This window comes from Staurois parvus, unplaced genomic scaffold (genome assembly GCF_062004578.1).
Source record: "Staurois parvus isolate SC_StPar_1 unplaced genomic scaffold, SC_StPar_1.0 ptg000002l, whole genome shotgun sequence".
NCBI lineage: Eukaryota > Metazoa > Chordata > Amphibia > Anura > Ranidae > Staurois > Staurois parvus.
In genome coordinates this window covers 2,255,001-2,267,914 of record NW_028317798.1, presented here as the reverse complement: position 1 = coordinate 2,267,914, position 12,914 = coordinate 2,255,001, and the positions used below count along the sequence as shown (strand labels likewise).

Here is a 12,914-nt window from a genome sequence, read left to right as displayed (position 1 = left end):
TAACTAGCGGACAGCGCGGTACAAGGGGTCAGGCAGAAGGATGGTCAGGCAAGCCAAGGGTTAAGCAGGATACAATCAGCAGGGTCAGGTACAATGCAGAGGTCAGCAACGGAGTAACACAGGATCAGGTATCGGGACAGAGCACAAAAGACCAAACGGCAATTGACATACCTCTAATCCAGTTTAAATAGCCCGCCCTGCGCTGTCATTGGTGCCAGGCGCGTGTCAGCAATCGTGAGTGCGCATGCGCAGCCATCGCGATCGCCCGGGTTCCGCTGCCCATTGATTTGAATGCATCGGTGTCCTGCGCATGCGCCGCCTGGTGTATCGCAGCAGGGACACCGATTCCTGACATTGCCTTCCCCCCCTATGGGCAGCCACCGGATGCCCAACTGTCTTCTCCTGTGTGGGTGATTACAAAAAAACTCCAGTCTAGGGGCATGAACGTTTTCCTCTGGGCGATAACCTTTCCATTCAATAAGGAATTGGATCTGGCCTCTCCTTTTCCTGCAATCTAAAACTGTTTCCACCTCAAATTCCTCCTCCCCATCAATGTTTATGGCCTCCGGAGGTCTAGATCTCCGGTTCGGGAATGGATCCGGTGCCGCGGGTTTCAACAAGGACACATGAAACGCCCTGCGCTGTCATTGGTGCCAGGCGTGTGTCCGCGATCACGAGTGCGCATGCGCAGCCATCGCAATCGCCCGGGTCCCGCTGCCCGCTGATTCGACTGCATCGATGTAGTGCGCATGCGCCGCCCGGCGTATCGCGGCAGGGACACCGATCCCTGACATTTGGTCTTTTGAAGGGGTTGGCATAATGGCACAATAGTAAAGCAAATATGAGAAGCCACCAACAGGTTAATTTCAGATGTGAACAGACAAAGTATTACTTTATACACCTATAATGCAGAGTACTATCTGTGGAGGAGCTCAGAGTATGCACAGCAGCTGCAGGGAGCAAGGCACAATAGCCGCAATGCGGCATTCATTTGGATACGAAGCATTTTTACATTTAGCTCACCCAACCTCCACCATCCGACTGCAAACACTGGCACTGCACGGGTGTGCATGCCTGGAGACTTTGCTTACACCACTGCCCACTTAACATGGACCCAGCGGACCCTAGACAAGGCTGCTAGCCATGATAAAAGCCGCCATGAGGACCAGCAGCAGGGATTATGGGTCATTTATGGGCAGCACAGTTGCTAAATGGTTAGCACTTCTGCCTAGCAGTACTAGGGCCGTTGGTTTGAATCACAGCCACGGCACCACCTGCCTGGAGTTTGCATGTTCTCCCTGTGCCTGCGTGGGCTTCCTCCATGCACTCCGGTTTCCTCCCACACTCCAAAGACATGCTGGTAGGTTAATTGGCTCCTGTCTAAATTGTCCCTAATATGTGTATGTATGAATGTAAGTTAGGGACCTTAGATTGTACACTCCTTGAGGGTTAGGGACTGATGTGAATGTACAATATATATGTATAAAGCGCTGCGTAAATTGAAGGCGCTATATAAGTACCTGAAATAAATAAATTTTAGCCGGTACACCAGGGACCGTGTCCAGCTGAAAACCCACACGCATGGACGGACAGCCAGCCCTTTAGACCAGCCAGGTCGAGGAGCACAGCTAGGTCCTGCACATGGGAGGAAAAAAAGAGGAACACTGAGGCTGCAGGTGGGTTCAAATTCATGAGTTAGGTCCTGAAAGCATGGGGGGGGGGGGCAGGGCCCTTACCCAGCTGTGCTGACATGGAGCCCATCAGGAAAGTAAAGATTAAGGCCCCTTTCACACAAAGGGTCCAATCAGGACCTCCTGTAAGCTTTTCAGATGGACATGATCGGACAGTCCATTCACCTCTATTGACCTGTTGGTGTAAATGAACTTGTGTCCATTTACACCCACCTACCTCTAATCCTATATGGTCCACTAAAAAAAAAATGGATACATCCGTCTCCATCTAGGCAGATCGAATTGAAGGGCAGTTGGGTGTAATTGAACAGTGCAGTCTGTTTACACCCAGCCGCTCATAGAGCTCATAAACTCACACGGTCATCCTACTGCTTTGCTCCGCTCACCAGGAGATCAGCGGACAGATTCCCTGCTGATCAAAACATGGCCCACCTTTTGTGAAAGAGGCCTTACTTCAATGTGTGGAGCCCTGTATGCAATTTCTAAGTTCCAATACTGTGATAGCAAGCTCCATCTCTAATGACAACTCTTTCCTTCTGTCCTCATCCCTGCATGTGTAACGCTCTCCAGGTTACCTGGATAGCTGTTTGTTTTTTTCTTTTTTTAGGCAGAGTCTGAGTAGCAGCCTGTGAATGAGGCAGGAATTCGCCTCAGCACAGGCCAGGGAGGTTCTACAGGGTAGAGATTCTGGAGCCCTCCCACCTCACCAGAAACCAGAGATCTTTCTGGAAGAGGGATGGAGGAGGAAAAGAGGCTCATATTTGCATACAGGTGGAAGATGGACTGAGAGGAGATGGAGCTTGGAGTCTCAGAGGGGGCCCACCTATGGGCAGTCGTTGGAAGGGAGGATCTCCTCTGTCCCATTGTCTCCTTGAGAGGACAGCCTGTGAGGCAGGGAAGGAGCCCACTCAGCATAAGGCCTGAAGGCAGCCACCAACCCACCAAGCTTACAGGGAAAGACAGAGTTCATACTCCTACAAGGGGAGAGGGTGGTCAGGTGCAATGCCCAACTAGCCTTCATCCGGGACTGTTCTCAATCTACAGTTCTTGGGCCCCCTTGGCCAGGGAATACCCGCAGGCAGCTGGGTAAAGAGGAGGATTCATATGGGGTCTGCAGTGGTACATTATTTTTATCCACATTTTTGCACATAGTTCTAAGTTGTCCTCAAGTTTACAGTTTCCTTGGGCATCTCATATACCCCTAGACCCCATCCACGTTGTTAACCCCTTAATAAAACAAGAAAACCCAGCTCAAGGACTGTTTACTCTCTCCAGTGTGCAAAGTGTACAAGAAAATGCATGTTGCCTGGCTGTGCCGAGCTTTAGGGGGACCCAAAACTCAGTGACTCCTACAGGGTTAGTGCTTCACATGAATAACTCCCAAAGGCAGTATAAAAAACAAATGCAAGCTAAGTGTTAAAGAATAAGTTCCCCTTTCTTAACATGTTACACCCATATTCAAGGTGTAACATGTTACGATCAGACCGGCCACCGCTCCTCCCCGATCCCTGCTGTGACAGCTAGCGGGGAATCTTTTCCACTCTCGCTAGCTGTCAAATTAAAAAAAAACATGGCCGTGCAGGGCTCTGCCCGCCCTGCCACGACACTCATTCACAGTGTTCTGTGAATGGGAAAACTGAAAGTCCCGGCAGCCTTTGTGGCTGTCAGCTTGTAGTTTTCAATGAACTACTACGGCGCTCCACAACGCCATGGTAGTTCATTGAACCTTAACTGCTTGCTCGTATGGGATGTACGAGCAAGTAGATATACTGGTGCATTACTTTAGAGGCTCCACAAACAAAAAATAATGCACATTTGTTTACCTGCACAAAAATGAGCATTTATTATTTTTTTGTTAAATTTAAATTTATCCTTTAAGCTTCCAGTATCACTTTCTGTCTATGTCCCCGTTGGTGACATATAGAGAACTATTGCTTTCTGTTTATGCCCTAGCTGGCAACATAGAAGACAGAACTTTTATTGCAGTGCTGCTGGCAAGTCTACCAGAGAAAACTCGAGCAGCAAATGTGACTTCACACCTAATCATTCTGTAGTCCCAAGAAAAGAAACTAGGAGGGCTAATTAGATTTCTTAATGCAATTCTAAATGTTATTTTCCACAAAAAAAAAAACTAAAACAAAAAAAACAACATGCTATCCTTACCTGCTGTGTGCAGTGGTTTTGCACAGAGCAGCCTAGATCCTCCTCTTCTTGGGTCCCCTGCAGGCTCTCCTGTCCCCTACCTCCTGTCAGGTGCCCCTAAAGCCATTCACGTTCCTATGGGGGCACCTGCTGCTCCATGTGTCCATTCACACACGAAGCCACGGCTTGGCCCTGTCCCCTCTCTCTCATTGGCTGACTGGCTGTGATTGACAGCACAGGGAGCCAATGGCTCATGTTTGCTGTCTCAGCCAATGAGGAGACAGAGACCCAGGACAGCCGAGGCTGTCGTTCACATTGCTGGATTGCAATGGGGCTCAGGTATCGAGGGGGCTAGGGGCAGTGCTGCACACAGAAGGTTTTTGAACTTCATGCATAGAATGCATGAAGGTAAAAAACCTTGAACTTTTACAACCACTGGACAGCTCTGGATGTTTGACATGGTCCACAGGCATTTTTTTTGCACGTATCCAACAGTTATAATGCTTTTCATGGTTTACTTAACAGACCAAAATAGACCATATAAGAGAAGTTCATTGTTTGAGTTTACAAACATAGATTAATTACACCATGGGATTGACTTACTAAAGGCAAAAAGGCTGTTCAATTGGCAAGATAATTTACACTTTGCAAGGGAAGTTACCCTTAGTCTAGTGTATGAGGTGAAGCTCTGCTATTTTGCATCAGTCATGTGCAAGAAAAACTACAGTTTTTTTATTTTTTTATTTTTCCTTGCACAGGCTATTGCAAAGTGAATATGCAGCACATTCACTAAGCTAAGGGAAAATTCCATTGCAAAGAGTAAATTCCTTTAGAATGTGAACAGCCTATTTGCCTTTAGTAAATCAACCCTTAAATTGTGTTACACAATCTTACCATCAGGTGACCTTTGGCTAGTAAGCTAACAGAAAGTGGGCTACATTTAGATGCGTCCTTTATGCTTTTCCTTTTAGACTGAATTCTACCTTACTTTGATGCAGTTGGCCAGCTTAAGCATGTATTGCAATATGTGTGAACAAAATATCTCTATTTATTGCATAGTTTGCTTGAAAGGGTATATACCAGTGTGCAGAGGCTCCTCAGAATTTCTGGATTCTATCTTATGATTCGGGAGTGGAAGATTTGATCCAGCTCTTCCACCTTACAGGGTGTTTGTACCATAGGTAACTTGTGAATATTCCTTCCATTCTAGTTGAATCCTCTGTTGGGTAGCAGGGTTTGGGACATGTGTACAGTACATACTATTTCTGTTCTGTGTCCTTTGGCAACAATATTCACCCTGGTCTAATTTTTGGAAAGCTTCCTTCCACATTAACATAACATCAGTTACAATAAAGTGAAACTTCACCCAAAAGGGAACATTTCGCTTGTTTACACCATCCTCCTGTTTATATGATTCTGACAGGTACCTGCTCCCACTTCCAGTCAGATGCGCCGTGGCAATCTGAGCTGGAAGTTTGTCCTTTACTCCTTCCCCCTCAGCTTTCTGGGACACTTCACAGGTCTCAAAAGACTATGGGACCATTTACAAAGCACAGCACACTTCGCACATGAACAGTATGAAACCGGCTGGGAAGCAGCAAGGCTTCACTGCCAATTTCCCTTACTGAAGATGCTGGCATCAGCACCAAAAATCGGTTGAAGAATTGGCTCAGGTGAGGACATTGCTGGATCCCTGGACAGGTAAATGTCCTTATATTAGTAGGTAATATTCCTCAATAATAATACTGTCCTAACCACATTTGCAGTCTCTACCTCTTCTTCAATACTTGGAGGCCTGTGACATATTCTAAATATAAATAGAATATGTGTAACTACATTTAAACCCTTAACATTATAATGCTCTCCGTTAAATTGGAACTTCACTCATAACAAGTGATAAAAAATAATGTTCTTTAGCAAGCAACATACATTGCACATTAATAATTATGCAACCAAAATTCCTGTTTCTTCTTGCTGGAGGCTGCCATTTTGTTGAAGCCCAGACACCTGAGCAACACCAAACCGAATGCAGAACTAAACCCTCCTATCCTTTACAGCCAAGAAAGCTGCCATCTTAGCCTCTGTTTGATCTGTAACTGCCATGATGCTGCACATGTGATCAGTTATAACACCAGCCATTTGATGGTTTGACAGTTGAGAACACAAGCAATGACAGTTCGCATTCCTGGCATATCAGGAATGTGGCTGTTTTTTTTTAAACTGTCAAGGCATCATGTACACTGTTGCTCCTAAATGTAAGTTTAGGAGCTTTTGGTATTTTTTTTTGCCAAAGCCCCTGAACTCAACTCAATGAAAGCCTATGTGTCCATGTACACATAGGCTTTTACCAGAGTTTAAGAGCAGCAGAGTTTAGGGGCAGTTAAATGTTCCTCTTCTGAACGGAGAATAATCACATTCAAGAGAGGAACGTTTTGTCCAAAAAAACGCAGCAAAAATGCGTGTAAACGCAACTAAACACGTCTAAACGTGGCTAAATGCTAGCTGCGTTTAGCGATTGGGCGTTTATACATGTCAATGGAAAATATTCTGGCCAATCAAATGAATAAATGTCCAGGCTCTAAACATGCGTTTTAGCCACATTTAGCGTTTTTCTGCTGACTGGAGAGTTTACCGATTAGGTGAGGTTATGTGTGCATGAGTCCTAAATCGACGGGTTTAGTTCCGCTTTAATCTTCAGACTGTCAGCAGAACGGCCTCTACGAATTCAACACAATGTCTAAAAATGCCTAAAACTAGAGAGCAACTGAGCATGTTCAGAGCAGGGTGAGACAGTGTATTGCTTAATTTTAAACAGTAAAAGTACTTATTTTTAATGTTTTACACACAGTAGCTACACCTGTAAAAGGGGCCAGCCTGAAGTGATCCAGCAAGAGTTATTTTTATGACTTTTTTTTCCTGAAGTTTTAACAAGACTGACTTTTAGAGTACAGCTTTGATTTTTTTTTGTGGAAGTCTCATATTTCTTTCCTTGTTTTCTCTTTTTTAGGATGGGATCACAATGTATATTTGAAAAAAATTCTCACGTTTTCAAGATCCTACTCTTTGTCTTTCTGGTAAGCTGGCACTTCACTTCCCATTTTCACTTAGATCAGGACAAACATTGGGCTTTTATTTATGATTTTGCAAAGGTCTTTTTCAGGGCTTTATTTTCTTCAAAAATAGGTTCAGGAACTCGCCCCTTCTGAGTTACTTTTGTCTCTGTCCCCCTACCCACCTCTGAGCACCTTCACTTGGTTGCACCCCCTTCCCACCTCCCATACCACTCCTTTTCGAGAATACAGAGCCAAGTATAATTTTGTGGTGCTAAATAATTTGTATGGAATTTGTTAATGATAACATAAAGACCCCCCAGCAACAATACATTCCTCCAGCAACAATGGACCCCCAAAACAAAGTAGCTACAACAGATCTTCCAGCAGCCAGCAATAATAGACTCTCCAGCTGCCAGCAACAATAAACAAAATACCCCCCCCCCCAACAGTAGATCCCTTCCAGCAACAATCACCCCCCACCAGCAACAATAGACCTCCCCAGGCAACAATAGACCACCACAGAAAAATATATCCCCTTCAGTGACAATAGCTCCCTCAACAGCCAGCAACGACAGATCCTCCAACACACCCCAGCACCCCTTACCATTACATACTTTCAGAGCTGGAGGTGCCGGAACTGCAATCCCCTGTGTTCCAGCAGAAAAAAGCCCTGGTCTTTCTAACTTCAAGTGATTTTAAGCCCTTACATAAACCCACTGAATACACAAAACTGTGATGATAAACATAGATGAAACAAATACTCCAACATAAGTTGTCCCTGTTGATTTGCTGTCTCCTCTCCCCTACAGCCTTTTACAATGCACAGATCAAAGGCTATTTTACAGCTCCAGCAGGCAAGGGGTAGGGATCTGATGTCTCACACTAAACAGCATAGAAAGGAGAGCAGAGTGTAATCTGAGACCTGAGTGGAGAGAAAGTACACCCGCCCCACACACACACGGTCACATGCACAGCTGATGCTGTCAATCACTTTCTGCGTCCTGGGGGAGGGTGGTGCCATCTCCCTAAATTCTGTGGTGCCAGGTTAATCTGTCAGAAGTGACTAATGCAGACAGAGGGAGAAAAGAGGAGACAGAAATCACATTAGTTGCTTTGGATTGAGGCTAGTGCACACTATAGAATATATTCTGTTGATTTTTAATTCCAGAGGTTTACAACCAATTTAAATTAACCTTTACCAAATTAATTATATTGTCACTATATCAAATGAATGCTATCCCATGCAGCATGTACGAGGAGCGTTCAAGTCAAACCAGGACTTTTGAGTTTATATAATAAAAGAACAAATTTCAAAAAGTAGAAACTGCATTTATTTTTCAACATACTCCCCTGCTACATTTATACACTTATCCCAGTATTTAACTAATGCCTGGAAAGCTTTGGCATAGAAAGATTTGTCAGTACGCCTAAACCATCCTAGGACAGCCTGTTTCACTTTGTCATCATTCTGCTTACCGTTCCCACAGTAAGATTTGTCTGTTGTGCAATTTCATGACAGGTTATGCGTCGGTTATCCAGGATCAGGCGTTCCACATACTGAATGCTCACAGGAATGACTGCTGTCGGCTGGGAACCACCATGGCCAGGATTGTCATGGACGGACGGCCATCTTTGAAATGTTTACACCATTCAAATGTCTTACTGGGGCATCTCATCACCATACTTTGCTTGAAGTCTTCTGTAGATATCTGTAAATTCTTCCCCACTGTTCCATACACGCACTAACACTGTTGTCTGCCATCTTGATTCATGGTCTCTGGACTGGAATGTGTCATGTGCGCCGCCTGTCAGTAATAGGGCGCACTTACTACCGCGAGTAGTACCATCACACTAGCATCCCTTCTTATACCTGGAAAATTAAAAGTCCCAGTTTGACTTGAACCCCCCCCCCGTAAAATAAGATAAATAATACCTTTCTGGTGGGGGGTTGTGATGCTCAGTATAGCAGAAGTTTGAAAACAGAAGCAAATTCACAGGCAGAGACTGAACGTGAAGCAGAATTCTACGGAGTTGAGTTCAAGTTGAAGAACAGATTTGTAGTCGGTGTCCAGACAGGCAGAGAGCTTTCTGGATTGTGAAACGGGGAAAAGTTGTTATATACATAAACATTATCAGCAGAACAAGGATTTAACAAGGACTGTAAACAGAGCCAAGCTTGGGCAAGGAATAGATGGCAAGAAGGGGTTTAAACTGGGAGGAGAGTGTCATGATTGGTCGTGAAGAAGGCCAAAGATAAAGCAGGGGTTGTACAATAAGCAAAACAATAGACAATGTTTCAAGCAGATTTCTAGCACTAAGGCAGGGAAAAGCACCGCCCCAGTATAGGCCACACCATGCCATCTGACCACAGTTCCCAAAATGCATGATGGGAATTGTATTTGGATGCAGGGTGAACAAACCCTTTTAGTTCTCCATTTTTCCAAAGTTCAGACATGCAAAGTCCAGATCAAACTCTATCTTGACCCGAACTTGAATCTCATCTCTGCTACTGCAGCAGATTGGACTCTACAAAGAGTGAAGAGAAAGCCCCTGTATTCCCTGGGCTGTATAGTGCTCCATTACTGGGAACTGCATTGGTGAGGGGGGGTAGATATTGTGTACCACCCATTGTGTTCACATGGATTAGACTCAACAGTCCATTAGAACTTTTTGTGTGCTATGTCTTTTTATTTTTTGTTGGGGGGTGGGATGGGTATTGTATTTGGGTCTCTTTTCTCTTAATTTCATGTCATGTAGGTTTCTGGTAGAAAAAAAAATAGATTTAATAATCTAATTTTGATAGGGTTTTTATTTGGGGTGGGGGTGGGGGTGGGGGTGTCAGGCACTGTGAACTTGTTGCTGGCACAGGTAAAGTTGCCCTGTTAACAGCACATCACTGCATACTAATTTGCATTTTATTGAAAAAAAGTGCACCAAAGCACCACATCCTAAATTCCCCTATTGCCATAGCTGGTAATAGAATGAGGCAATCCCCTGCTTTTCTTGTGTCTGGGAGGCCTAGAGGGAAAGACAGAGGTTCTTTATGTGCATGTAGCAGGCGGCAAACAGGTTAAGCATCCACAGGTCAAAGCAGCGGTAGTTCTTTTCAATCATAAAGTGCTTGCCAACTTTTAAGCCTGTTGTGTGTACTACTTCCAATGCTCAATTCTTGCTTAATAATGTCAAATATATCAGGTGTATCAGCATGAAGTGCCTAAAAAAAACTTTTTTCTGAGTTGAAATGAATCAAATTGAGGTGCTGCTGCTGTATGTAAGCCAAGTTTAATGAATACCGTGTTTCCCCGAAAATAAGACATACCCATAAAATAAGCCATAGCAGGATTTCTAAGCATTTGCACAATATACAGTGGGGCAAAAAAGTATTTAGTCAGCCACCAATTGTGCAAGTTCTCCCACTTAAAAAGATGAGAGAGGCCTGTAATTGGCATCATAGGTAGACCTCAACTTTAAGAGACAAAATGAGAAAAAAAATCCAGATAATCACATTGGCTGATTTGGAAAGAACTTATTTGCAAATTATGGAGGAAAATAAGTATTTGGTCACCTACAAACAAGCAAGATTTCTGGCTCTCACAGACCTGTACCTTCTTCTCTAAGAGGCTCCTCTGTCCTGCACTCATTACCTGTATCAATGGCACCTGTTTGAACTCAGTATAAAAGACACCTGTCCACAACCTCAAACAGTCACACTCAAAACTCCACTATGGTGAAGACCAAAGAGCTGTCGAAGGACACCAGAAACAAAATTGTAGACCTGCACCAGGCTGGAAAGACTGAATCTGCAATAGGCAAGCAGCTTGGTGTGAACAAATCAACTGTGGGAGCAATAATTAGAAAATGGAAGACATACAAGACCACTGATAATCTCCCTCGATCTGGAGCTCCACGCAAGATCTCACCCCGAGGGGTCAAAATGATCACAAGAACGGTGAGCAAAAATCCCAGGACCACACGGGGGGGCACCTAGTGAATGACCTGCAGAGAGCTGGGACCAACGTAACAAAGGCTACCATCAGTAACACACTGCGCCTCCAGGGACTCAGATCCTGCAGTGCCAGACGTGTCCCCCTGCTTAAGCCAGTACATGTCCGGGCCCGTCTGAGGTTTGCTAGAGAGCATTTGGATGATCCAGAAGAGGATTGGGAGAATGTCATATGGTCAGATGAAACCAAAATAGAACTGTTTGGTAGAAACACAATTCGTCGTGTTTGGAGGAGAGAGAATGCTGAGTTGCATCCAAAGAACACCATACCTACTGTGAAGCATGGGGGTGGTAACATCATGCTTTGGGGCTGTTTCTCCACAAAGGGACCAGGACGACTGATCCATGTACAGGACAGAGTGAATGGGGCCATGTATCATGAGATTTTGAGTGCAAACCTCCTTCCATCAGCAAGAGCATTGAAGATGAAACGTGGCTGGGTCTTCCAACATGACAATGATCCCAAACATACTGCCCGGGCAACGAAGGAGTGGCTTCGTAAGAAGCATTTCAAGGTCCTGGAGTGGCCTAGCCAGTCTCCAGATCTCAACCCCATAGAAAACCTTTGGAGGGAGTTGAAAGTCCGTGTTGCCCAGCGACAGCCCCAAAACATCACTGCTGTAGAAGAGATCTGCATGGAGGAATGGGCCAACATACCAGCAACAGTGTGTGCCAACCTAGTGAAGACTTACAGGAAACGTTTGACCTCTGTCATTGCCAGCAAAGGATATATAACAAAGTATTGAGATGAACTTTTGATATTGACCAAATACTTATTTTCCACCATAATTTGCAAATAAATTCTTTCCAGATCAGCCAATGTGATTGTCTGGATTTTTTTTCTCATTTTGTCTCTCATAGTTGAGGTCTACCTATGATGTCAATTACAGGCCTCTCACATCTTTTTAAGTGGGAGAACTTGCACAATTGGTGGCTGACTAAATACTTTTTTGCCCCACTGTAAGCCATACCCCAATATAAGACATAGTGATGGACGGGCAGCCCTTCTCATCTCCCCCATTGTGACAGCTGCTGTCTCAGAGGTGAACAGGAGAGGTTACTGGCAGCCCCATCAACAAGGTCGGGTCCCGGTCATTCTGTCATTCTGTGCGTGCTGCAAGCTGATTCATACAGGGAGACAGTGAAGACGTAGAAAGTGAAAGTAAAAGTCTCCTCAGTTAAGTGAGGAGCAGGACGCTCTGCTTTAGGTACCGTATTGTGTGTCCTCAGGGGGAAGAAGTAAAGCTGTGCCTGCTGTTTTACTCAGCACTGTGGGTCTCTCTCCCCCAGCACCAACCAACAACAGTCTGTGGTTCTCTCTCACCCCCCACAAACCCCAGTAAAGCTGCTGCTCCCCAGCACCAACCAGCAACAGTCTGTGGGTCTCTCTCACCCCCCACAAACCCCAGTAAAGCTGCTGCTCCCCATACTTACCATACATAAAATAAATACAAATAAAAACAAGACATCCCCTGAAATGAAGCCATAGTGTGTCTTCTTGAGGAAAAATAAATATAAGACAGTGTCTTATTTTCGGGGAAACATGGTATGTAAACCCAACATTTCCATATTCCTGATATGTGCCTATGGTACCATGTACTTGTATGAAAATGTATCTTGTTATCTTTGTATTGCTTTTTTTGTGTGAAATTGCTGCTGTTCCTGCAATTCCCTCTGATTCCCTATTAAAAACAGACCACACCAGGCAGGAGAGCACAGCATGGTCAGTGTTCTGGTTGTACTGGGAGCTAATCCAATGATTAGACTTGTCCTGACATGCCCCCTCTGCACAGCCATTCGCTGGGAAGGCCAGTGTACTGCGATTTCTCAATCGCCAGCTCTTATGCAGCGGAGACGAGAGGGTACTGTATGTGGTCACTTATAGAAGAAAATAAATTTATTTAGAATGCATTTTATATCTATACACAAATGATTTGGCTTTCATATTTTAAACTACAGTGTATGGCTACCCCAGCTGACCTTTATTACTATTGTTGGTAGTAACTGCAAACTAGGGGGTAAAGT

General features: G+C 44.6%; 1 protein-coding gene across 2 annotated transcripts in view; it reads left to right on the top strand.

Moving 5' to 3' along the window:
• Positions 1 to 12,914, top strand: part of ADGRD2 (adhesion G protein-coupled receptor D2) — a 653,782-nt gene that overhangs the window by 92,791 nt on the left and 548,077 nt on the right. For both annotated transcript variants that reach the window (XM_089665904.1, XM_089665444.1), the window contains exon 2: positions 6,841 to 6,907. In XM_089665904.1, coding sequence (XP_089522030.1) covers positions 6,842 to 6,907 — 66 coding nt within the window. In that variant the 5' untranslated portion in view covers position 6,841. The remainder of the gene's footprint in view (positions 1 to 6,840; positions 6,908 to 12,914) is intronic.